The sequence below is a fragment of the Rhinatrema bivittatum genome, chromosome 7 (assembly GCF_901001135.1).
Source record: "Rhinatrema bivittatum chromosome 7, aRhiBiv1.1, whole genome shotgun sequence".
Lineage (NCBI taxonomy): Eukaryota > Metazoa > Chordata > Amphibia > Gymnophiona > Rhinatrematidae > Rhinatrema > Rhinatrema bivittatum.
Window position 1 is genome coordinate 266,400,487 of NC_042621.1, and position 27,958 is coordinate 266,428,444.

A 27,958-nucleotide genomic window follows, 5' to 3' on the forward strand; every position below is an offset into this window, starting at 1 on the left:
GAAAGTTGTTTTTCACTCAATGCACAATTAAACTCTGGAATTTGTTGCCAGAGGATAAGGTTACTAGTACAGTTAGTGTAGCTGTGTTTAAAAAAGGATTGGATAAGTTCTTGGAGGAGAAGCCCATTACCTGCTATTAATTAAGTTGACTTAGAAAATAGCCATTGCTATTACTAGCAACAGTAACGTGGAATAGACTTAGGTTTTGGGTACTTGCCAGGTTCTTATGGCCTGGATTGGCCACTGTTGGAAACAGGATGCTGGGCTTGATGGACCCTTGGTCTGATCCAGTATGGCAATTTCTTATGTTTCTTAGTATGCTTGTACTTTCCTTTTGAGAACTGGTGCAAAGTTCACGGCTAAACAAACTAGACAAGCATAAATATATATATGTATATATATATTTTTTTAATTATTTATATTCCATCTTTTGGGATACTTCAAAGTAAGTTATATCCAGGTACTATAGGTATTCCCCTAACCCTGTCTAGCTGGACTCATCTTTCTCAGGGGTAACCATGTTCCTGTGATATTCCTTCCTCCCATCTCCCCCCCACCCACTCCCCTTAGGTACTTCCCACCTAACTGAGTCACACAGACGCAGGTTATGGTAAGCACATGGCCATAACTTTATTATTTAAATCTATCCTCATTTTACACAGCTGGGGTTCATCTGGACTTTATTATTCATGGATCACCACCTTGACATGGGAGATTCTGTTGATCACCACCTTGACATGGGAGATACCCTTATGGCTCATTCAGGAGCTAGGAGTGGGCCTGACCCCTCCCCCTTACTTTCAAAGGGGTGATGTTAGCCTTGCAGGTCAATAGGCCCCATCCACTTGTGCAAGCTGAGATTGTCCAAACTTCCCCCTTTCAAACCTTTCATGTAAGTATGAAGGCTCCACCCCTGAATGAGAACAAGTGGAGGCCAGACTTTCTGACCCAAATTAAAAATTGGTTTGTTCACTTCAGTTGTTCATTGAGGGCCCATCCCTGCTATAAAAGCATGTAAATGGGCCATCTTTGCCATACGTTGTCATAAGTAAACTGGGACAACTTTATTGGAACTTAACACAAAAACAATAAATACCAATGACAGACATGTCCAGATGTATGTCATTGGTATTCCAGAAAAGCTGTGGCAAGGAAGGTTCTATTCCCCCCCCCCCCTTCCCACTCCTGCTTCTATCCCCCAGGCCATACCTATTCTAGTCCTGTCTCAGCCCTCCCATCAAAAAACTGGGTTGGTAGGACATGCTGGCAGCAAGGAGCGCAGAAAGAGGCCAGGTATGGGACTCTGGCCACTTTTGAACTCACTGCCAGACTCACCCCAACCCACTTCCTCTGCAACCATTGGTTGACCAGGGTTACCCAGCCTCACATCCCTGAGCCCATGCTAAGGAGACTGGGCTGGAATTAGAGGCCAGGCTCCCCACCCCCAATAGCTCTCCATGTTATTCCTTCAACTGCATGGTAGGAGCAGCAGTCTTGAGGCTCTCTCCAGTGGGTTTACATTCTAAAGGCCTGATTTACTAAGGATTTTCTCCTATTCTGTGTCTATGGGGAAAATGCTTAGTAAATGAAGCCTCAAGTATGTACCTGAGGCAATGGAGGATGAAGTGACTTGCCCAAGGTCACAAGGAGTGCCAGTGAATTTGAACTCTGGCTTCCCTGGTTTTCAACCCACTGCTCTAAGCACTAGGCTACTCCTCCAATCCCAATATTTGGGCAGTTTTAAAATCAGATTTTAATTTTAAAACAATTTCAAATTTGTGACCTGAAATAAGATTTCATTTAATAAAATGTTAATCTGAAAATCATTGCAGAAAAACTATCTTTAACTTAACCAATTTGTTCCTTTCTAATAGCACAATATTTCAGCTTTAAGAAAAAAATCTTACATTGTTCAAAGTTCTCAATAAAGTTTTAAGAATTGAAAGATTCCACAGGGCAGTGATCACAGGTTTTTCATTTTAATCCCTTGTCCTTACTTTATCTGCAGTTTATATCTCGTTTGTGAAAAGCATACAGACTGAATCTGTTGTAGGTACTTTTTGTGTTAACTAACAGGCAGACCGATACAGTACAGTGTGCTCCGATGGAGCGCACTGTTAGCCTGCTCTTGGACGCGCGTTTTCCCTTATCCCTTATTCAGTAAGGGGAGGAAAACGCGCATCCAACCCGCGGCACCTAATAGCGCCTTCAACATGCAAATGCATGTTGATGGCGCTATTACGAATGTGCGCGGGATACAGAAAGTAAAATGTGCAGCCAAGCCGCACATTTTACTTTCAGAAATTAGTGCCGACCAATTTCTTCCGGCGCCGGGAAAGTGCACAGAAAAGCAGTAAAAACTGCTTTTCTGTGCACCCTCCGACTTAATATCATAGCGATATTAAGTCGGAGGTCCCAAAAAGTAAAAAAAAGTTTAAAAAAAAAAAAATTGAATTCGGCCCGCGGCTGTTGGGCCGAAAACCGGACACTCAATTTTGCCAGCGTCCGGTTTCCGAGCCCGTGGCTGTCAGCGGGCTCGAGAACCGACGCCGGCAAAATTGAGCGTCGGCTGTCAAACCCGCTGACAGCCGCCGCTCCTGTCAAAAAGGAAGAGCTAGGGACGCGCTAGTGTCCCTAGTGCCTCCTTTTCCCCGTTTTTACCGTGTCACCTAATTTAAATACAGAATTGCGCGCACCGGCAAAGGGCCGGTGCGCACGCCGGGAGAGCAGGCGTTCGTCCGCTCTCCCGCGGACTTTACTGTATCAGCCCGAGGATTATTACATCCTCCATTTTTAAGCTTTTCATACCTCAAAGCATTGTGCATCTTCCCTGAGCAAAAATGGAGAAAATCATGCTGCAGAGAATTGACTAAAATCTTCAGATCCCATTGGTTAATTTCCAGTTAGGAAATCACTCTTAATGCTTTCCTATGAGAAATGAAGCAGAATCCATTTTAGCAACAGCTGCCACAGTGAATTTGATGAACATGACTAAATTGGCTTTTAAATTTACACATTGTTCTTTCAGAGCCATTATCAACCATTTTAACCCCAAGATCGAGTCTTATGCTGCAGTGAATCACATATCTCAGCTGTCAGAGGAGCAGGTAAGCTATGGGAACATAGATTTACTTTTTTGTGGGCATTGTTTCATGGCATTAGAATGATGCCTGATGCATTCTGAGGTAAATTTTCAAAGGCTTAGTCAGAAATTACTTGGTTAAAAACAAAGTTTATGCATCTAGAATACATCTAAATGAAACTGTGTGCTTGCTTTAGCCACAGTAAAAAGAGGCATTGCTAGGTATGTACTTTGAGGGAGAAAATTATGCACATACATTAAAATTAAAAAAATGTATGTGTGCACCTACCATGTTAACTTTACACCATCATTTTCGATGTTATAAGTTTATGCATGCAGGTTTAGCCACATAAGCTGATATTCGATCACAAAATATTCAGGTATCTTGTGTTTGAATATTTCATTCCGTTTCCATTTATTCATTTCTATATCGCCACTACCGAAACCCAAGATGGTGTACAATATAACATCCATAAGTACTGAAGAAGAATGCAATGAGATGCTCCACTGAATATTTGCCGTTATATAAAAGATGATTGTAAAGTTTATTAAACAAGCCTTTGATTCTTAAGTGTCAACAATCATTCTTTCTCAGTGTACAGTATTCGGCTTATGGTTAGTTCATTTTAGACTGAGCATAGATATATCCACATGGATTAGGACATGATATTTGAATTCTGAACTTTTGAGCACACAGATATAGAGAATTCCCTTTGTCAATAATAGAAATGCTATTAATTGCAAGAGGTTGGTGTAGAGAATAAACCCACAAATCCCTAAGAATATATATCTTGTAGTTTTATTTATTTACTGGATTGAAACTCTGAGTAAAGATTTATTCGATTTGGCAAGATTTAAAGTGAGTTGTTAGTTTTATTAATTAAAATATATTGGATGAATAAAACAATTGTTTCAGTAATTTAAACAGTTGGATGAACTTTCACAGTTTCTAAACATTGGGAAAAATCTTAGAGAAATGTTTCCTTTCTCAATTGGTGGATTATCTTGATTATAATAATATATTAGATGCACAATAGTATGGTTTCCAAAAACATCATGAAACAGAGACACTCTTACCTTCTCTAATTGATCAGAGAGACTCAGGAATCTTAGTCCAACTAGATCTGATAGCAGCATTTGATACTATGAATCATACTCTTTTGCTGCAATGACTGGCTCAGATTGTTATGTTCAGAATTGGTTTAGGTCCTTCTTATTAAATAGGCAAAAGCATGTGCAAATACATGACGATTACTCCTGGCGAGCCCTAAGTACTGGGGTCCCTCAGAGATCCACCTTATCTTCTGTTTTTTTAATTTGTATTTTCATAGCATGTAGCCAAATGGTCTCAGGACCAATGGGTATAATTTACTCCTGATAGCAGATGGGAGACGGAGTCAGATTTCAAAGCTGATGTCAGCCTACATATACCCGTGCAGGAAGTTTAGCTCTTCAGAATTTCTCCGTCTCCTAAGCAGATAGGGACACTACACACCCTAGAATAGTGTTAGAAATTTTAAACCAAAGAAGAAAGAAAACGTACCTCTAGAAGACGAGCCCCGCTCTCCTGCGGTGATACCTAACTGTCCCTCCCCCAGTCGAGAATTCCTGAGGTGATTTCCGAGATCCCTCAGAGGCAAGCTTCAGTCCGGTAGCCGACTCCTAGTGTGGACTTAGCTCCCAGGGCGGCTGAGAGGCAGCAGGTGTAGAATTGAGTGTGGCGGTGAAGGTAATTCCCTCTCCCCCGCAGCCGGAGACCGCCCGGCATGAGACTGGGAAACACCGAGACCAGGTAAGGTAGAAACCTCTCTTAAGTCTCCGGTCTCCGAGGCTCGAATAGCCGCACAGATTCTCCCTTCCGGCCTCTGTTTAAATCGGGTTGAGCAGACCCGTCTGGGCTAGACCCCGATCCGGTGCGAGGGTCCATACACATGAAGACCCTCTGAGGAGGTCGCCATCTTGTCCGTGTGGTCGTCTGCGCCATTTCCCCCCTTGACTGCCATATTGCCCGCTCAACTGAGCTGTGCGCACAACTGTGCCGTGCGCACAGCGGCATGCACAACGGTGCCGGGCACATAGCAGCCCGCACAAATGGCCCGAGCACACAGATAGGCCTGTGCGCACAGTGGCGCGCGCATCTTAGCCAGGCACACAAATTAGTAGCCTGTGCATACATCTTGCACATCCCGCACGCACATTGTCGACGCAACCGGAGCACACAACTAAGCCTCCCAGTGCATGTACCAACATGCATAGATGAGTTTTGAGTTACTCCACGCGCAGAATTCATGGCATCGCTGGCCAAGAAAGCCAAGGGACAAGCCCTCTGCCCAGCCTGCCACCTGAGAGCTGCGCAACCTGAAGTGGTCTCCACCCTATGCCAGCAGTGCGAAGACGCTCAGGGGGAACTTAAGCAAGGTCTCCCACAGCCATTAGAGGGATCCGGATCCACTAATGATAGTACCCCGGACCTCTGTATCTCCGACTCAGCACCTACACAGGAGGGCACCTCAGGGGTCTCCACCATAACCCCACCTGGATTCAATATGGACCCAGGAATCTTTTCCTGGGTGGAATTCTTCAAAGGGCTGCAAACCTTTGTCCGGGCGCAATCAGTACCACCTGCGACACAGTCCCAGTCTCCACCAGAAGCACAAGACCTTCCAAGCACCTCTCGAATATCTCGAGACATGCCCCATCTAAGCAAGAGCCTCCCTTCAGGGGATACAGACACCTCGGGAGACGAAACTGACTCCCTGGAAGAAGGGGAAATCCCCCCAGGGATGGAACTATACCAAACCATGCTGCGATTCTTCTCCAAAGATGAGTTACCAGCTCTCGTGTCCCTGTCCCTGAAGACGCTGACCATTCCAGGCATGAGTACCACAGCAGAGCCAAAGGCGAACCCCGTCTTGGTGTCCGTCTGTCAGGCCTCATGCTATTTCCCAATGTTGCAGGCCGTACAACAACTGATTGACCTGGAATGGAATGCCCCGGAGACCAGCTTCAAAGGAGGACGGGCCTTAGAAGCCCTATACCCCCTGGAACCCACGGCCAAGGAACTCCTACGGTTCCCAAAAGTGGACGCCATGGTCTGCGCAGTCTCAAAATGCACAACCATCCCAGTTGAAGGTGGAGCGGCACTCAAGGATGCCCAGGACAGACATCAGGAATCCATCCTTAAACAGTCCTTTGATGTAGCGGCAGTGACCCTGCAGATCACTTCCTGCTGCGCCATAGTGACACATACCTGCTTGCTTCTCTCCAGGGACGCAACCACGCCCGCTGAAACATTGGAACCAGCAATATCCTTCCTCACGGATGCGACCTCAGAACTAGTTCGCACCTCAGCCAGAAGACAACTATGGCTCTGAAATTGGTCAGCCGATGCGACCTCCAAAGCGAACCTCACGAGAATGCCTTTTAAAGGATCCCTCTTGTTTAGAAGCGAATTGGAGAAGTTAGCCAACAAATGGGGCAAATCTCCAGTACCTCGTCTACCAGAGGAGAGGAACAAAAGAAACCAGTGCTCCTCTCCCTGAAGAACCAAGGGCAGAGGAGCCCAGCGTTTTAGACCATACAAGAATACATCCAGATGTTTCCCGTTTCCTGAGAGGGGTCAAACAAATCCGACCACCCCTAAAGTGACCGGTGCCCCTATGGAATCTCAATCTAGTAATAGACTTCCTCGCGGGAACTTACTTCAGACCAATACGTGGTCTGTCACTACGGCTCCTGACCTTGAAGACTGCATTCCTAGTGGCAATATGTTCAGCCCGTCGCATCTCTGAGCTTCAAACGCTTTCCTGTCAGGAACCGTTCCTCAGGTTCACACCGGGAGCCATACAGCCACGCACTGTCCCCTCCTTCCTACCGAAAGTGGTTTCTCAATTTCATCTAAACCAAACCAAACCATCTCGCTGCCATCTCCAGACGAACATAAGGACATGGAAGACTCACGCCTTCTTCGCCATCTTAGCGTCGGCAGACTCCTAGTCCGATACCTGGAAAGATTGGAATCTGTGCAAAAGATGGACCACCTATTTGTCCTTCACAGCGGGAAGAAACAGGGGGAAGCGGCCTTGCAGGCAACCATAGCCCGCTGGATCAAAGTAATAATCAAGGCGGCCTATGTAGAGGCAGGGAAGCCTTCACCTCTGCGAGTCAAGGTCCATTTAACCAAGGGCCCAGGCAGTGTCCTGGGCGGAAACCAAGATGCTGTCACCCGCCGAGATCTGCAGGGTGGCAACATGGTCCTCCATACACACCTTCTCCATGTTCTACCGCCTGGATGTCCAGGCCCAGGAGGGCACAACCTTTGCAAGGGCAGTACTAAGTGGGCCACGGGCAGCCTCCCGCCCTGTTCGGGAGTAGCTTTTGTACTTCCCATTGGTCCTGAGTCCATCTGGCTGCACACTAGGAAATGGAGAAATTACTTACCTGATAATTTTGTTTTCCTTAGTGTAGACAGATGGACTCAGCATCCCGCCCACGGCTGCCCCGAAATCTGGAAAACTCGGGTGACAAGCACGGGTAAGCCAGATATTACCCCTAATTCAAGACACCCTAGTTGCTGGGTGTCGGCGTTATTTGATTGAGTGCACTGGCGGTCTCCAATTGGAAATCATTTGAACCAGTCCTAGTTAATCAAGTTAACCAAGTTAATCAAGTTATTATTTATTTATTTATTTTATTTATTTAAGGTTTTTTTATACCGGCATTCATGAACTCGTTCACATCATGTCGGTTTACAGAAAACAGGGGTGCGGATAATACAACCAAAAAACATAAATAACGTGATGAAGAGAAGCAGTTACAATTAACAAGGGCTAATGAACTGGGAATGTAAGAAATAGAAAGAGATAGAGGAGAATAATTATGTACAAAAGTTCAATATAAATATGGTGTCTCATATGTACAGTCTCTGAGTAGAGAGTTTGTTTATGGTGCATATTAGGTAGAGTTCGAGAAGGCTTGCCTGAAAAGCCATGTCTTGAGTCTTTTCCTAAAGGTTAGGAGACATGGTTCATTTCTGAGTTCTGGAGGGATGGAGTTCCATAACTGTGGGCCTGCGGTGGAAAGGGCTCGGTCTCTTAAGGTGCTGTGATTAGTGGTTTTCGTGGGTGGAACAATGAGGCATCCTCTGTAGGCTTCCCTGGTCGGTCTTGTGGATTTGTGGAAGCGGGGAGGAATTTGTAGATCGATTGTGGTATGTTGGTGAATGATTTTGTATATCAAGGTGATGGATTTATAAATGACTCTGAAATGAATTGGTAACCAGTGGAGGTCTTGTAGCACTGGGGAGATATGGTCTCTTTTCTTAGTGTTTGTCAGTAGACGGGCTGCTGCGTTTTGGACCATTTGGAGCGGTTTTGTGTATGAGGAGGGGAGGCCAAGTAAAGTGGAGCAGCAGTAGTCCAATTTTGAGAAAATGAGGGCTTGGAGGATGGTTCTGAAGTCTTTGGCATGGAAGAGTGGTCTTATCCTTTTTAAAACTTGCAGTTTATAGAAACAGTCTTTGGTGGTTTTATTGATGTGGGCTTTGAAGTTTAGTTTATTGTCGATTAGCACACCTAGATCTCTTACATGAGTGGTTTGTAGGTTGTTTGGCAGAGAGGTTGTGAGATTGTTATCAGGAGTTATGAGTAATACTTCAGTTTTGGCGGAGTTTAGTACCAGATTGAGGCTGTTGAGGAGGTTTTTGATTTCTAGGTGACAGGATTCCCAGTATTCAAGGGTTTTTGAGTATGATTCTTTGATGGGGATCAGGATCTGGATGTCATCTGCATAGAGAAAGTGTATTAACTTGAGGTTGATGAGGAGTTGACATAGTGGTAGGAGGTAAATATTAAAGAGTGTAGGGGATAAAGAGGAACCTTGTGGGACTCCGATGGTCGAGTCGTGGCGTGATGATTCTTTATTCTGGATTTTTACCTTGTAGCCTCTGTTGGTTAGGAACGATTTGAACCAGGAGAGCGCTAAACCAGAGATTCCTATCGCAGCTAGCAGTTTGATGAGGATAGCGTGATTTACGGTATCGAAAGCTGCTGAGAGGTCCAAAAGGATCAATAGAAAGGATTGACCTTTGTCTGTACCTAAGATGAGTAGGTCTGTTAGGGAGGTAAGTAGGGATTCTGTGCCCCTATTTTTGCGGAATCCATGCTGTGAGGCGGATAGAATTTTGTTGTCTTCGATGAAGTCCGATAGTTGGGCGTTCACAAGCCTTTCCATAATCTTAGCTATGATAGGGAGATTAGCTATTGGACGGTAGTTGTTGGGGTCTTTTAGGTCCAGGTTGGGTTTTTTAAAAGAGGTTTGAGTGAGGCTTGTTTGAGGTCTTCTGGGAAGGAACCTTGGGATAGCGAGCAGTTGATGATGTCTGCTAATGTTTTGGATATGGTGTCTGGTATTGAGAGGAGAAGTTTTGAGGGAATATGGTCCGCTGGGTGCGAAGATGGTTTCATTCTTTTAAGGATGGTTTGGATTTCGGAAGACGAAGTGGGTTCAAACATTTCAAGATGAATGTTTTTGATGTGAGGCATTAGGGCTGGAGTTAGAGGGATGATATTGGAGGGAAGTTGAGTAAGAAGATTTGTGATTTTGTTTTGAAAGAAGATGGCGAGTTCATCTGCTTTAGCTTGAGCTTGGTTACTAGGGCATTCTGGTGAGGGTACTTGGGTTAGGGAGGAAACATAGGAGAATAGAGCTTTTGCATCAAAGACTAAGTTGTGGATTTTGGAGGCAAAAAAGTCTCTTTTTGATTTGGAGGTGCTGGCCTTGTATTGTTGTAGCGAGCGTTTGTAGGCTGAGAGTGTGCTAGCAGTAGGACTTTTCCGCCAGTTGGATTCCATTTGTCTTAATTTTTGTTTTAGCCTTCTAAGATCGTCGGTGAACCATGGTTGTTTTTTGGAGGCGTCTGGGTGGGATTTTTTTGTTGTTAGAGGGCAGAGCTTATTGGCTATGGATTCTGTGATGGAGTTCCATGATCGTAAGGCCGTATTGGGATCGGTGAGAACAATAGCGGGAAGGTGTTTGGTCAGCTGATTGGTGAGGTCGTCGGGGTGACAAGGTTTCCTGTAATTAAAGGAGGGAGTAGGTGGATGAGGAGCAGTAGATTTTTCCAATGCGAATGAGGTAGAAATCAGGGAGTGATCCAACCAGGGTATCTTCGTATTTTTTGGTGGGGAAGATGATTTTATGCCTTTGTTGATAAAGATCAGGTCCAACGTATGTCCTGCTTTATGTGTCGGGTTATTGACTATTTGGGTAAAGCCCATCGCTGAGAATGCTAGAAGGAGAGTTTGGCAGCTAGTTGAGAGAGCTGAGTTATCCATGTGGAGATTGAAATCTCCTAGTATTATTGCTGGGGCGTCCAGGTTTAGGAAGGTTGTGGTTATTTCGATGATGGGTGAGACGTCGGCTTCTAAGAGTCCTGGGGGGGCATAGATGAGAAGTATTTGAAGTTGGTGTGATGTGAAGAATCCAATTTCAAGTTTGGTATCGGAGTGGATCGGATGTTGTGAGAATTTGAGGTCTTTTTTAGTTGCAAGTAGGATTCCTCCTCCCCTCTTTTTCAGTCTAGGCAGGGAGAAGATGTCGTAGGTTAGCGTCGGTAGTTGGTTTAATATTGCAGTATCTGAGGGTTTCAACCATGTTTCAGTTATTGCGCAAATATCTGGTTTATCGTCAGTGAGGTAGTCGTTGAGGATTAGTGATTTTTTGGTTATAGATTGCGCATTGAATAGCGATAGGGTGAATAGGGAGAGGCCTAGTAGTTGGGTTATCGGAGCTATTAGGATTGGTGTGAGTGTTTTAAGGTTGCGAAGGTTTGCTTGTCTGGTTGGATTTCTTTTCTGTGAGAAATAGTGAGGTGTGATTGGGATTGCAAATGTTGGATGCATTTTAGAGGCTAGGTCCATTTTAATTGTGGGTGTTGTTATAGAAGATGCTGTGTTTGTTTGAGTGGAGTTGTTGAGTGGAGTGGCGTTGTTGAGCGGATGCTGGAGTCCTGGAGTGGACACATATATCCACAATATATAGCACACATATATCCACAATTATCCACATATATCCACAATCCACATATATCCACAATATAAGCACACATATATCCACAATTGCTTTTCGAGGAGAATACTGAAGAGCTAAGCTTCCTGCACGGGTATATGTAGGCTGACATCAGCTTTGAAATCTGACTCCATCTCACATCTGCTATCAGGAGTACACTATACCCATTGGTCCTGAGTCCATCTGTCTACACTAAGGAAAACGAAATTATCAGGTAAGTAATTTCTCCATTTCTATCCCTCTGCTCTGTTCTTCAAAGGTTAAATGTTATATATTTTCTTTATGCGAACAATATTCAATTCTATGTTCCTAGCTCTAATGTTGCTTTTCCTATAAAATGGAAGGCAGGTCAGATTCATCCTGGGCTGCCAAATATAATTTGGGCCCCAGGTGAGCCAGTAACGTGAACACTCCTCCCATCTTTTTCTTTTAATTGACCTTTGGTCAATTTAAATTTAAAAAAACCCCCCAAAAACCTACCTTTCCTTCCCGAGGCTCTTTGTGCATCACCAGGACAACAGATTAATATCAATCCCGGTTGGCTGCGTCACAAGTGGACCTCTTTTCAAATTCTGCTCCTCCCTTCCACTCTTATTTATATTTGGATGTCCCCCACGCTTTCCTTCACAACCTGTACAACTGTTCCTGCCCTTCACTCTATTGTTTTTCAGTGGTTGTTAATATACTATTATTGGTTGCATTTTGTTGTTTGTTTGTCTACATGGTATTTTATCTCAGTGAACGGGGTACCCGAGCAGGAAATGTAAACTTGGTATGATTTGGAGTTTCTTGGAGTTGTATTGTTCTGTGGGTGACTGGCTCCTAGCTGGCTGTGGCAGGAGCCTGTGGTCAAGTGGCCTACAGGTCAAGTTGCCTGGGAGTAGTGTCAATTTGCTGTGCTGTGGTTGTTGACCTACCAGGGCTGGTATGTTGGGAGTGTTTTCTGCTGATTATATATAATGATTATGTTGTTTGACTTGGGTACTTGATTGAATTAAAGCTGTGGCCTTTGACCTCCCAGACTTGTGTTTTTATAGAGTTATTTATGTGTGTGAGAGATGGGATATGAGCGAGAGAGGTGAGTCCCAGGTGTCTTCATATTATGCTTTCAACAATGTATGGTTAACTTTAATGATTGGTTAACAGTCATTCCCTGTACGTACCCGGATCAGTCCAGACTGTGGGTTGAGCCTCCTTTCCAGCAGGTGGAGACAGACTAAAACTTGAAGGATGCCCTATATCAGGACAGAGCCTATCCTCTGACCCTTCAGTATTCGTCTGTCTCCAGCAGGTGCAGCAGCTCACCCTTCGTTCTCTGCTCTAGGCTGGTCAGCCTTTTCCTTCTTCTTTTCCTTACGGATCAAGCAAGTACTTATTCCTTATGGATTTTGTGATTTGTTCTTCCTGTTTTAATCATATTGGCAGGTTAGTTAGAAAGTCTGCAGAATTTTTCTTCAGGAGACGGCTCCGTCTTCTGGCTCTTGCCAGGCTCAGGGGGGCTTTGCCCCTTTTGCACTGCATAGCCTGAGTCCGTGTACGCTTCCAGGTGTGGGGACTGAGGCTCTCGGGGTCTCGTTCCCCCTCTGGCTGCCGAGAGGGTTTTTGAACCCGCTGCTGCGCTCAGTAAAATAAAATTTAAAAAAAAAAAAGTTTTAAACTTCAATAAGTTGCAGGTACTCACCTACCTCTAACTTATTTGCAGCAGTTGACCAGCATTTTTTCATTTTTCTGGTCATAGCAGGCCTTGAACCTGCAGCCAGACAGGCAGGAGGCAGCAGGTTTCCCTCCTGCTCTCTCCGGCCCTGCAGGCTGTCAATCATGTTTCTCTCTGCAGCCTTTTTTCTCCTCAGAGCGGCTCTATTTTTGCCACGGGCAGGCAGCCTGCCTCTTTTCTGCCAGCCCCCATCGAATTTTTGCCATGGGGAGTTCCTTCTATGCCTCCCTGCTGGGTGGGGAAGGTCCCTCCTCGGCAGGGAAGGCAAATTTAGCCCGGGGATCCTCTCCCCAGAGCTTGGCCAGGCCGTTTTCGGGTCGGGCAGCCCGGGAACGGTGGCCATTTTGGATTTTTTATCGACTCTGTTTCCGGAGCTCCCTGGGGCTGGGGGGGGGGGCAGATTGTTTTGCAGCTACCCCCCGATTTGAGCCCCCCAGCCCCCCAGGGAGGTTTTTTTGTCACCCCTCCACCCACCCACCCCCCCCCCCCCACCGGGGATTTTTGGGGTCGTTTTTTCTGTGGTTTTTTCCCTCCTCCTGCGTAAATTCCCTTTAGTGAGCATGCAGGAGGAGGTGGAAGGTCGTCCCGTTCCCCCCCCCCCCCCCCCCCGGGACAAATCAATTTTAAAAATAATTAATTAATTAATGTAATTAATTAAACTAAAATTTCCCCGCTCTGTGCCGTTGCTAGTTCGGCCGGTTGCTGAGCCCCCGGGGTCCCTTGGGGCACGGGTGGTACCGGAGGTGCCCCCTCCCTGTTCCCCGACGGATCCCGGTACTCCCGGATCCTATAGCCAACCCGGGTGCGTTAGCTAATCTTCCTGGTGCCGCCTCTTCTCCACACGGATGTGGCCCCGGTCCTAGCGGGATCCTGGTTTTCTCAGGCGCCTTCTCCTTCCTTTCCCGCCCAGTTGTGCCTGCGGTTTCGCAGGCTCCCCGGTCGGGCTGTGCCCTGAACGAGCTCCCCTCTAGGTGGCATGCTTTGTTTAAAAAAAAAACAAAAAACCCATAAACACTCCATGGACTCCTTCTGTGGTCGCGTTTCAGGAGGGGTTTTCCAGTTTTTAAGCGGCCCCGGTCTGCCTGCTGACCACGATTCCCAAGGCTCTTTGAAGCGCACTCTGATGTTTTAGCGCCGTGGATGTGTTCCACTATTTGCTGCAGTTCCTGCTGTGCACAGGTCTCTCATGGGGTCAACGGCACAATCCTCTGTGCCCGGGACCTCCCGTGGCCAGAGGCTGCGCATTCGACCCTTCGCCGCCTCTAGCCGGAGGCGATTGCCTCAGAGATGTCCGCCACACGGCTCCTGTAGCTGCGCCACTGGTCGGCCGCTTCGGCCTCCTCCGCCCAGTGGGGTACGTTGCCATTCAGAGGTAAGCTGTTCCTTGTCCAGGACCTTGAGAGACTTTGGATTCTTTAGGGGACGGTAGGGGCCATCAGCTGCCGGTGGCCCGTCTGCAACCATCCTGGTCCTTTATACCCTCTAGTCCATCCTGGTCCTTTATACCCTCTAGTCCATGCTTCGGGGCCAGAGTTGGTATACCCCACGTGGGCACGGTTCCCCTCAGGGGGGTTTGTCTTTCGTGATCACAGTTTTTTGTCGCAGCATTCTGTTGGATGCCTTCTCTTGCGCGAGGGTTAGCCCACGCTCTCAATCCTTACGCCTGCACATACTCCGGAATATCTTTGCCTCTCCCTCTTCTCCGCGGACTGGGTCGGGCTCCGGTCGGACCAGGGGGTCCTCGACATTCTCGGACATGGGCACGTCTTCGCCTTCCTCGTGTTTGGCTGGATCTTTTTTCTGTTTCCCCTGGTGGTCGGTCCCTGCGACATACGGTGCAGCTACCCCCGCCAAGCTCCTGTGTCTGGGCACGGAGGCCTCGGCCCCAGCCAGCGTACTTGTCGCAGGCCACTATCCTATTTGCTTCGTTCACTCTTAGACCTCACAAGAGTTCCCGGGCTCTCAGTTCCCGCTTCTCCACAAGCACACCCTGTGAACATACTCGTGCCGTCCTCCCCCCGGGGCATCCCTCGGCCCACTCGTTTCTCTCAGTGGCATATTCCATTTTCCGTTTCATCATGGCTGCCATAGTCTCTTCGTGTTCGAGTCCTCCGCCGGGTCTCCGAGTTCTGGACGCTTCCCTTTGATCTCGCGATGGAACCTTGCATCTTCACCAATGTTTGAGTGTTGATGGCCGCAGCTCTCCGCCGGGCAGGACTCCTCGCCTACTCTTATCTAGGCCACTGGCGCGTCAGGGCCAAGGCAGAGGTTCTTTGTCGGCAGTCGGTGTATCACGGGCTACCTTTCTTTGCGTCCCTGGGGTGGATACTGTATTTCTCTTAGAGCAATCTTACGCCCTTCCCGGAGTTAGAGTACCTGAGACTCCACTTCGTCACCTGGGTAGGCAAGGTTTTTCTTGCCTTGTGTGCGGGCCCTCAAGTTGTTTGGCTGGTCTCAGAGTCTGCCCTTGCTCCCTTCTTGACGGCTTGTGTCTGCCTGTAGATCTCGAGCTCCTCGGCTCCTACCCTCGCCCTTGTCCCTTGGGCCCTTGCTACAATACGACTGTTCTAGATAACTTTGCTGTCCCGTTGGCAACCACTGGCAGAACAGTCTCACACAGTTTTCCCGTTCTTGGGCTCTACCGTCGCCGTCTCACAGGGGTGGATCCCCCCTGCTTTTTCTTTTGATACTGGGCCTACCGCTCCAAGTTCCCCAGTGGACGATAGTGCCCATGGATGCTAGATGTTCGGGCTGAGGTGTGGTCGGCCTCTCCTAGTATGCCCAAGGGACCTGGCCAGTGTCTCTGTCTCGCTGGCACATTACGGAGTCTTGGGCAATGTTCCTGGCTCTTCTGGAGTTTTTTCCTCTCATACGTGGCAAGGCGCTATGGGTCTTGCCCGACAACTCCACCACTGTGGATTGCTTCCATCGCCCAGGGGGTGCTCGCAGTCCGTGGGTGGCCCTGGACACCAGCCTTCTCTTCCCCTGGGCAAAGCGACACCTACAGTGCCTGGCGGCCTCCCACTCCACGGGCTAGGGGGAATGTTCAGGTTGCTTTCTCCATCGTCAGTCGCTGGATCCCGGGGAGTGGGGACTCTTGGCTCAACCATGGTTTCCTCATCGACAGGTGGTCCCCTCCCACCTGGGCCCCATGGCGACTCTTCTCATACCATGGTAGATTGGTTCTTCCGCTGGAGGGACCACGGCTCGGCGGGCATAACTGCCTTGGTTCTCCCTCGGCCGGCAGAATGTCTTTTTCTACACACACACACTCCCGTGGTCTCTGGTCGGGAAAGTTCTTAGACAGATAGTTCTCCTCCGGTGTTCCATGGTTCTAGTACCGCCCGAGGGGCCGATTCAGGCCTTGGCTCACAATTTTTCTCAACCTAGCGACGGTCGGACCCCTGCGGCCACGCCACCTTCCTCGGCTCCTTAGTCAGGGCCCTGTATTTTTTTCGACCAGGCCGTTCACGATTGTCTAGCGCCCTGCCTTCTTGAACGGCGATATCTCCGGTGTGAGGGTTTTTCGGAGTAGGCCGTCTTCACCTTCCTTCGGGCCCGGAAACGGTCGACTCCCTGGCTTACGTGCGCATCTGGAACGTGCTTGGGTTTGTTTGTGCGAAGTCAGGTTTTCAGCGTACTCCGCACCAATCTCCTTAGTCTTTTCTTCTCTGAGGCAGTCTCTCTGAGGATCCTTCCTTCGTTCTCGGCGCGTACCAGTCTACCCCCTCTGCTCTCCTGGGTCGAGTGGCAGGTCATCCCTGAGTGGCCACCCATGTGCAACTACTTTCAGGGGCGTCGGGCATCTACATCCATCTTCTCGCCCACTTGTCCGTTGTAAACTTTTCACTCGGAGGTGCGGACCCCTCTGTACGGCTCTATTCGACCCTCTCCGTCGCGTCACCCTGCAGGCCCTTATGCTTAAGACTGTCTTCTGGTCTTCTCTCCGCTGCTTGTCGGATCCAAGCACTGTCCTGGCAGGATCCCCTCTTTGCGAATTTCCGACTTCAGGGTAGCCCTCGTACGGGTTCTTCCTTTTTTTGTGTAGTTTCGTCTAATTTCTTTGTCCTTCGGTCGACGGAGCTCCCCGCCTTACTCCTGCGTCTGGTGACGGTCTCCATTCTCTTGGTGCCATATGGGTCTTCGTTGCCTCGCTTCCATACGAGTTCTCTTGCTCTATTTCCTGGTCCCCAATGGCTTCGTGCATCTGTCCATCTTCCTGTTCCCTGGAGTGGGTCCAATCGGGTAAGCCGGCTTCTGAGTCCACTATAGAGCGCTAGTTGCAGGAAGTGATCTCTCGGTTGTTCTTTGTCATGGCCTGGCGGTTCCCCGAGGGTCTTCCGACTCATTCTTTGCGTTCTCGAGTTCTTTATTGGGCGAACATTCTTTGTTCTCTCCGTGGACGATTTGCACAGTTCATACTTGGGCGTCCTTATCTCTTTTTGCTCGACACTATCACCTAGCTGTGTAAGCTCTGCTTCGGTTCTTTTGGGCTACCAGTGCTTCGAGTGGGACTGTCTTGATCCCACCCGTTTTAGGGAAGCTTTGGTACATCCCACAGTCTGGACTGATCCAGGTACGTACAGGGAAAGGAAAATTAGTTCTTACCTATTAATTTTCATTCCTGTAGTACCACGGATCAGTCCAGACGCCCTTCCCTGTTTGTCTTTTTCTGTCCTCTCGAAGCTGGTTTTGTTTCTTGCAGTTCTGCAGACTCTATCTCATTTTTGTACAAAAATACTGAGCAAAAACACTGGAAGCCTTGGTTGTTCTCATGCCAAGAATATGCAAGAGCAGGTAGTTAGGCCATGTTCCTTACATTTTTCTACAGTTGCTCCATTTGAGCTTTATGGCTACTTGCTTGATCCTACTTTGATCCTACTTTGGTCTTCTTGTTTTCTGCTTTGACATACGGTATACTGAAGGGTTAGAGCAGAGCTTTCCAAACTTTTCATGTTGGTGACACACTTTTTAGACAAACATAATTTCGGGACACAGTAATTCAGTCTACTAGCAAACCAGAGGTTAAAGGTTAAATGAACGAAATGTATTTCGACAATTTATGTATGTTTCCTTAAATATATACATAATAAAATGATTCACGACACAACCTATCTTGTGAAAACCTTTCATTTATATTAAAAATATATAATATTCCAAGATTAATGTTATTGTTATAATTTATGAATAACAATAATAAAACAAAGTTATTGTGTTATTCAATTTACCTCTTTAATGAGATATATGAGCTTGATGGGATGAACACAGCTTTTGAATATTTGGTGTTAATAAGAAAGTCCAAAGGGTCTTCTGCGTAATTTTAAAAAGCTGGCCAGTTTCACACTATATAATTATTTGATAGCCTCATTCAACTAATTCTATATGGCTATGAGAGTGAAGTCTGGAATTTATAGGAAGGGACAGAATGTCAATATAAATCCTGCACCTCCAGTTCTGTAACTCTGTGCATCCACTGAAATTCCCCCAAATAATGGAGCTTGGATGTTTCCCTTACAGCTCATCATACTAAAAGATATTTTCAAATTCTGGTGTCACCTCACAGTAACAGCAGCACAAACACCTTCCACTGCCAGGCATATTGTGAACTAATACAAAACCTCGCAAAAAAGACACTCAAAATCTAAACTGCAATCCCATTGTAACACAACAGAAAAAACACCAAGGACTCAAACAACAATAACCCTACCTGTGAAAAAGCAAGGGTAAATATTACACTGGGTCCTAGAATACCAATACACCACCTACTGAAGAAACAAAACAAACCAGATTGCTATAGATCCCTATGCTAGCAGAATCTCTCATCATGGTCACACACACAAGGAGCAGAGACAGACCCTCACCAAATACAGAATACAAAATAAAGGAGCACAAATTAGACAAAAACTAACCAGACTCTGTGTATTACCAATGGAAAAACAGAACCACCATTCCTCATAAGACAAATAAAATCAAGAAACATAAAGCATCAGTTATAATAGTAAAACCATACTAATAAAGAATATTTTAAAACTACTGATAAATAGAATTTCTATTAATTAAAATCATATACATTTTTTACAATTTCCCAAACACCAATAAAATATTTCAAAACAGCACATATATCAAATAACACCCAATAATTAAAACTAATAAGGATTTTAAAAAGCCCCTGCTGTCCATACGTGGGAGCTCTTGATTTCCAGACACCCTGATATTGTCGAGGATTAGGAGGTTATCCTCTCTCTCTCACACATACTCACATGTCCATTCTCTCTCACGCATACACTGTCACATACATACACATTCATGCTCTTATACCCACCATAACCTCTCGCTCTCACAGACACTGACACACTCTCAGGCTCTAAGACACTCTCTCCCCCTCCACACACACCCCCCACACAAACTCTTACTCCCCTGGATTTTCTCATACACACTCATGCTCTCACACTCTCTGGCTCCCTCACATACACACAAACACACACACACACACCCAGGCAAGTTCCCAATCATTCTCACACAAACACACACACCCAGGCAAGCTCCCAGTCATTCGCACACACTGAAACTGACCCCCAGGCAGGCTCCCATTCATTTTCACACCACTCACTCACTATCCCCCAGGCATGCACACATTCATTCTCACACACACAGACCCCAGGCAGGCACCAATTCATTCTCACACACACACATACACCACACACAAGCAGGCACCTATTCTCACACATACAAACCCCAGGAAGACACCCATACATTCTCATACACAGACACACCCTCAGGCAGGCAACCATGCATTCACACACATACACCCCCAGGCAGACTCCCATTCATACACTTGCACACACGAAAGGCAGACCCCCTCTCTTTCTTTTGCCAGCAACCTCGGAGCCTCTCTCATTCCTCTGCTGCCACTGTCACTGCTGCCGCGTGGCTATTGGGGAGGCGCTGATTGCTGCTATTGGCACTGAAGCCCATTCTGCTGCCTCCTCTGTGCAGGCCCCGTGGGTTTCCACTTCCTCCATGTTGATCTCGTACATTGTAAGATCCACATAGAGAAAGTGCTACTCTTGCACATTACCAAAGATTACATGTGCCAATCAGTAAAAAGTAATTTTTTTTTCTTTTACCTTTGCTGTCTGATCTTAGTTTTCTAATTGGTTGGTCACAGGCTTTTTTGTTCCACCTCCCCTTTCTTATTTTTTTGCCAATTCCTTTCATATTGTCTTTTTTTTCTATTTCTTTTCTCTCCATCTATCTTCTTCCCTCAAACATACAGTCAGGTTCTCATTCTCACATGCTTTCTCTCTCTCTCTCTCTCACACACAGGCTCTCACTCACACATGCTCTCTCTCATACAATCATTCATACAGTCTCTCTCTTGCACATGCTGTCTGACTCTCACACACCCAGGCTCTCTCTCACTCCCACATGCTGTCTTGCTCAAGCACAGGCTCTCACTGTCACATGCTCTCTCTCATAAAATCATTCATACACACAGGCTCTCACTGTCACATGCTGTCTCTCTCACAGACACACAGGCTCTCACATGCTGTCTCTGCAAACATTCAGGTCCTCACTCCCATACACAATCTCTCAACTCATCTCATACAAGCACACAATCTCTCAACTCATCTCATACATGCACAGACACACAATCTCTCAACTCATCTCATACACGCACAGACACACAATCTCTCAACTCATCTCATACACGCATTCTACAGGCCCTCAGTCTCTCTCTTACCTCTGGGCATCCTCTTCACGGGTCGCTGCAGGATGGGCTCTGCAGCGGCTCTGATCTTCACGAGCCGATCCGCGGCAGCGGCGGCCCTGATCTTCGCGTGCCAATCCACGATGGGGACCCTGCGACCGGGCCTCCTCCTCCTCTTCTCAGTCCGCTGCTCCTCTTCTGCACGCGGCAGATGCTCCACTTCCTTCCTGCCCGTGCGGCTCCGGCAACATTTGTCTTCCGGGGCCGCGTGGGCAGGAAGGAGGAGGAGCACCTGCACGTTTAGACGTGACTTTTTCTTCGGGCCGTGGTGACGTGAGCTTCACCAGGCCCTTCCGATCTTCCTGCTGTGCGTCCTCGGCACAGCCCAGCCCAGCCGAGCAAAACGTCACTGCTCAGCCGCCAGTGGGATGAGGTCCACCGGCGGCCGCATTGGCTCCCACTTGCCGGTGTGTCACGTGCACCGGGCTTGCGCGACACACCGGCACACTGCAGGCGACACACCAAAGTGTCGCGACACACACTTTGGAAAGCTCTGGGTTAGAGGATAGGCTATGTCCTGATATAGGGCATCCTTCAAGTTTTAGTCTGTCTCCACCTGCTGGAAAGGAGGCTCAACCCACAGTCTGGACTGATCCGTGGTACTACAGGAACGAAAATTAACAGGTAAGAACTAATTTTCCTATAAGTTGACTCTCAATATTCTTAAAACTACAATTTAAGGATAGGTAAAACCTCTCCTCCAGATGTTGATCTCTGATTGTTTTTAGCTAGAATATAACTCCAGATTATTACAGAAGCTAGGAATTTAGGAATAATAATGGACTTCAAATTAACATTTATTTCACAGATTAAGCAAGAAATGAAGCGAATGTTTTATAAACTAAAGATGTTAAAACCCTTAAAATATGTTACTATCTGATTTGTTTCAATTGGTTGTACAGGCTCTTTTATTTGGTCAATTAGACTATTGCAGTATTCTCTGTTGTGGCCTGCCAAAGAAATATTTATGAGCTCTACAATTATTGCAGCATGCTGCAGCACTGGCTGCCTGTTAATTTTAGATTATAGTTTAAAATGTTGGTGATCATTTTTAAACTATTGTACAGTGATGCTCCCTGTGCATTGGTAATTAAATTTAAAAAGTACTCTCCAATGTGGGCTTTGCGATCACAGGATGTAAATTTCTTATGTATTCCATCTGTGCAGACTTGCAAGTTACAAACCACAAGAGCTAGGGCTTTTACCTTTTTGGCTCCAATTCTGTGGAATGCTTTGCCTATTCAATTACAAAACATGATGTAAATCAAAATTTTCCGGAAACAGGTCAAGGCTTTTTTTTAACACTGCTTTTAACATTTAAAGTTGCTTTTTTATGATTTGCTGTTTATTCAGTATTTCTCACAGGACGAGCAGGATGGTAGTCCTCACATATGGGTGACATCGCAGGATGGAGCCCAATCACGGAACACTTTTGTCAAAGTTTCTAGAACTTTGACTGGCCCCTACTGGGCATGCCCAGCATGGCACTAACCCTGCAGCCAGCAGGGGACCCTCTTCAGTCTTCTTTTTTCCGCGCAGCAGTAGCCACGCGGTTAAGGAGCTCTGCAAGTATTCCTGACAGGAATATTCCTCACGGAATTATTTAAAGTTAAATTGCCCCACAGGGGTCCCTCCGTTAACTTTTTTCAGTCCACAGTACTCCGGTAAGTTTTTACCCGTTTTCCGTCGATTACCGTCGAGTTTGGCCCTCGCGGCCTACTGGCCGTCGACCGTACCACGGCTCGATTTTTCTATGGCCATGACGTCGGGGTTCTGTCGGTGTCCGGACTGTACTCGTACCATGACCATTACAGACCCGCATAAAGTCTGTGTAATGTGTCTTGGATGAGAGCACGATGTCTTGACCTGCACCAAATGTGTCCTAATGACACCAAAAGGTCGCAAGGCCAGAATGGAGAAGATGGGACTTCTCTTCCATGCTCAAACCCCGACTCCATCCATTGCATCGATGTCATCGGAACCGGCACCGTCAACGTCGCGCCAGCATCGTCCACCGACCAGTGACCGCCCGGCGTCGATCACGTCCCAGCCTTCGACACCCTCTTCTCCCCCTCAGGACCGAGGGGATCATAAGGAGAAACATCGCCATCGGCACCGAATGTCTCGGACCATCGAGGCATCGAAACCATCGACCTCGCCATCGTCTGCGCCGCCGCCGAAGAAACCCCGTCCAGAAAAGGCACCGACCTTTTCAGCGACCGCGTCACCGAGGCAATCCTCACCCGACAGGACGTCGGGAGCCGCGACTCCGCCTTTAATGGTGGTCCCTCCAGCTATGCCTCTGCCTCCTTCTTCTGTTCCGGAGCCGGGGCTGCTTGGTCCAGGTCTCCGAGAAGAACTGGACCAGATGGTTCAGGAGGCCATCGACAAGGTGATGCATCGACTCCAGGTTCCCCCGGTACCGATAGTGGAACCGAGCACCGACCCGATTCCAGCAGCATTGCCACCGCTGCTATCAAAGATAGAAGCGCTTATTGCCGCTTTTCCGCCGGTGGATCCCAGATCACCGATGGCTCCAGTGCCCTCCCCGTTGACTTTATCATCGGGAGGAGAAATACCTTTCCGCATCCCTCCTTCGGGAGTTCTGCCTCAGCCATCGAGATCGACACCGATACCCCAATCGGCGCCATCAAGCCATCCACCGATGCCATCGATGCCTGCGCCAGGGCCTTCATTACTTTCATCGGTGCCTCTGGTTATTCCTCCGATGCCTTCGGAGCCTAAACTGGGACCATCAGGTATCCAATTACCCTGTCCCTCTACAGTTCCTAGAGAGACAGATGCTGATCCTTATGATAGCTGGACCGATGATTCTTCACCAGACACCGATGACTTACCCTCACCACCTTCACCCACTGAAAGTAGAAAGCGTTCTCCTCCAGAGGACCTTTCTTTCATAAACTTTGTGAAGCATGTTTGAATTGGTCCCCTTCCAGTTACTGATGGAACAGGACGACAGACATCAGATGATGGAGTTGCTTCAATTCCTGGATGCGCCCAAGGAAATCACCTCCATCCCCATCCATCAAGTTCTTCTTGACCTTCTCAAAAAGACCTGGGAGCACCCTGGCTCCATTGCACCAGTCCACAGGAAAACTGACTCTACCTACTTGGTGCAGTCAGCTCCAGGTTTTCAAAAGCCTCAATTGGATCACCAGTCTGTGGTGGTTGAATCTGCACAAAAGAAAGCAAAAAGGTCCAAAACTCATACTTCCTTTCCCCCTGGCAAGGAACAGAAGTTTTTGGATACCATTGGTCACAGAGTCTTTCAAGGATTCAATGCTGATCCTTTGAATTGCTACTTACCAGCTATATATGACCCAATATAATAGTCATTTTTGAGCAACTACAAGACTTGACAACCTCCATGCCATGAATTTAAGCATAGATTCATATGTGTTAAAACTTGTTTGATGGCGGAGAGATAGACGTTCCATACTTTTAATGAATTTTCAATAGAATATTTAATATAGAGGTCTGCCCGGTCCCAAAATGACATTAGAGATGATAAAATTTTAGTCAGTATCCAAACTTTTTGTTTCAGAGTGGCGGCAGTGCCAAGGATATGTTTTATAACCTAGGCATTCTTTTTGCAAGGATTCAACAATCATGGAACAACAAGTTTCCAAATGATACAAGAGAATAAACTAGTTGAAAAATTCTAATATGCTTGCCCAGAATCTCATTAACAATTGTTTAAATAATCAAAACTGTTAAAAGATTTCTTTTTTATTTCAATTCAAATAATTACCTTTTTTTAATTATTTAATTTTTAATAAAAGGAAGGCCTTGGTACTGGCACTAGATCTGATAAATTCAGAAACTGTCAAGCCAGTTATTTCAGTCACCGGTCTTAACCCTTTCTTTTTCTTTTTTGTATTTTTACCTAAAATATTCTACTGAACAGCAATTCTATTTTTTACTGGATTTGTATATAGCAGCATCCGGATGTGGAAGAGCACTTTGTTCTGTCCCCAACAGTGGGTACATGTTTGAATCTGTATATACTGTAGTTTAACTGTGTTTAGTGCAGTCCTCCCTTCTGAGGATTTTTGATACTGAAACATTATGATAAAAATCTGTGAGCCTTTCCCTTTAAGAGGAGCCTTTGCCCTTAAGAGAAGCTCCCTCCCCCTTCCACTTTCTCTCACTATCAGAAGAGCTTGAATGCCCCTCAATCTAACTTGTCTTCCTAGGTGCCTTATAGACTCAAGGGACTGCCCTTCATACTCACCCTGTTTCACATGGTTCTTAGGCTCGCTGCCATTGGACCTTTCCCCCCTGCCCCTAGCTTGTGGAGGCATTTCCTCTGGCAGCTCTCGATGAGAGTTCAGTCTTGCCCAAGCTTTCTTCTGAGCCAGCAGCGCTCTGTAAAACCCTGTGAAATGATCGGGTTTTTACTTTTTCTCTTACTGCCTTCGTCTGAAGACTAAATCAGCCTCATATCCCTCAAGCTTCCTACCTCTACCATAAACTAACTCCTGCAACACAAAGACCTCCTTCTCCCTCCTGCTACCCTGTCTCCAGTTACCAAAGATCTTTGCCTTGGGGCTTACATTTGAGATGCAACAATTGTAAGTAGAATTTACCTGTACAATAAATAATTTCAAACTTAAAGAATCTTTGTCTTGAGGACTGATTGGAGAAAAAGTTTAGCTGCCTGGATGGCAAACTCGGATGTCTGCCTGATCCAGAACAGTAAAAACCCGTATCAAACAGGAAGATAGTAAAAGTGAAAAGCCAGTGAACTGAAAGCATTTTTAAAAGAACTGCGTACAGTGCAATGAAATAGGAACTTCATCCCCAAAGCACAGTGTGACAGGGAAGTCTGCATTGAGTAGAAATCGTTAAAGACCTGAATAAGCCTTCCACACCTTCAGCTATGGTGAGAGGCCAGGGAATCAAATATAAAAACCCTAAGATCATGAAGATTTATACTTTCGGAACTGACTTTGAGTCTGCAAAGCATTAAAGAAGCAAACGCAGATGTAAAATGAGCCTATACTGCAAGCAAGGAATACAAAGAGTTGCAAAGAAAGCATTTTAACTCCTTGCAACTGGCACCAGAATTCAAACTCTAGACAAAGGACTTAACAACAGTACTTAAGCCCATTCAAGATTCCTTCTTGCCGAGCAAGGAATTTCTCACCTGTAAGCAGCTCTCCCCTCCCTTTGCTACGCTCCTACAGACTAGAAGCAGAGAGCAATTAGTTGCCATAGATACCAGATCTGCTGTCTCTACAGACAGGACAGCGAGAAGATTGAAAGGAAAGTGAATGCGAAAGCTGCTCTGCCCCTCCCCCATCCCTCTGGTACACATTACCCGCCAAAGATTGCTATAGATACCAGATTTCTGCTGACTCAAGGGACAGGTAACAGAAATCCCGAAGGCAAACCTTCCTGAGGTGTCAGCTGGCTTGTCCCCCTGCATCTAAAGCAATTCAAAGTTTATTCCATTTAACTTAGTGGCTGAAAGAAGTGTTTGCTGTTGACATGGCTAAAGCAGCAATACAGGTAGACAAAGACACTTTGAAACAGCTAGCTGAAGCCATTGAATTAAGAGATGGCACAGAGCAAAAAGGGGAATGAAAGCAATAATTTGAAGAGATTATCTAAACCAACAGAGAAAGCTGCGCAGAGATATGAGAAAAGGAGACAGAGGCATGAACACAGGATAGAAAAAGAGTGGCATTACATCGAGTAGGAAAGGGAGAAGGTCTCAGAAAGACCCACCAATCTTAAGTACCATATAGAACAGCTGCAGCTTCGTTCCCAAACCTATTGGCCTATCACAGAAGAGTATCTCAAGTTCTTAACACAAACTAACACTACAGAAAGCCTTGAAGAAAAAGGCCGCCAACAGAATTTATGCCAAATACGCCAGAGAATGGTAATGGATGCCATTAACAGTGCAGAAGTAAGCGACTCAATAAGCGAGGTCGACTCTCAGCACTCTTACACCTCTAAGTATACAATGGGGTCCGTATGGTCAAGATACTCGAACCATTCTCAACTCAGGTCAGTCGTCCTCCAAAAGAAAGCAGATTCTCGAGCAGCCATAACACGCATACAGTATACTGAACAAGCAGCAGCCCTTCAAAGAGAAGGGCTCAGAATAGAACAACAGAAAGCCGCCGAAGCATGCAGATATGCTGAACTAGATATCACCCTGGACTTGTTGCGGCAGAAAGGAGAAGCAGCAGCCCTTGAAGCTGAAATTAAGGTATTTGCGGCCCTGGACCAAGGCGATGGGGGGGACCCACTCAGCTCCATGACACAGCAGGACACGGCCATTGGAAGCTTGAGTATGTCACAGTTCACCCTCCAACTCACGCCAGCGCCAAAATGCCGCTTCCCTCAGAGCAACCCACGCATCATGGGAGAACACACTCACCCTCACAAATGGCTGGCTTCACCAAAGATATTGGACCTGAAGCGCAAAATGCTATGAACACTAAATGCCATGGCAGCGATCCACCAGCTCTAAATCACACGGATGCATGGCAGTTATCTCACGTGCCAAGCACGCGCCCCAAGGAAAACACTTCTGTGCAACCATGGATCCAGGCGTCCCGTGGGGACTGGGAACGAGAAAGATCTAAGCAACTACACTCAAGAAGAGCTCCAAATGCGTACCCTGTGCCAAAACAGGAGACAATTGATCAACCATGGCCCAAGCCGATGTACACAGTCAACCACAAGACACCCGCCCATCAAGACCTACTGCCTTCCAGAATGAGTCTTCAGAAAGAGAAGACCTAGCAAGGTACACGACCCTCCAAGAATTCATAATCGCAGGGCTTTACAAGTTCAATGACTGCCCTGAGAGTTACAGGGTATGGCAATCTGACTTCCAAGATGCCGTGAAGGATATGAGATTGAATCCGAAGGAAGAGATAAACTTGTTAGTAAAATGGTTGGAACGTGAATTGGTCAAACACGTGAAAGGATTAAAAAATGTCTACCCGTGTGATCCCTTTAAAGCGCTAAAAGAGGTATGGGAGAGACTTGAGCGATATTATGGGGCCCCAGTTGCCATAGAGAATGCATTGTTCGAGAAAATGGAAAACTTTCCAGAAATATCCAGTAGAGATAACCGAAAGTTGCAAGAATTGGGAGATCTCCTCCAAGAGGTGGAGACAGCTAAGGCTGAGCTCATTTATCCGAGTCTCAACCTTCTGGACACACTACGAGGCACAAACACCATCATAAACAAACTGCCATGTGATATACAAGACAAATGGGCATCTCATAGTGCACGGTACAAAGAAGACCACAAAGAGTATCCACCTTTCCACGTCTT

General features: G+C 46.7%; 1 protein-coding gene across 5 annotated transcripts in view; it reads left to right on the forward strand.

Moving 5' to 3' along the window:
* ARMH3 (armadillo like helical domain containing 3) overlaps positions 1-27,958 on the forward strand; it is a 791,613-nt gene that overhangs the window by 685,099 nt on the left and 78,556 nt on the right. For all 5 annotated transcript variants that reach the window (XM_029610203.1, XM_029610204.1, XM_029610205.1 and 2 more), the window contains exon 24: positions 3,029-3,107. In XM_029610203.1, coding sequence (XP_029466063.1) covers positions 3,029-3,107 — 79 coding nt within the window. The remainder of the gene's footprint in view (positions 1-3,028; positions 3,108-27,958) is intronic.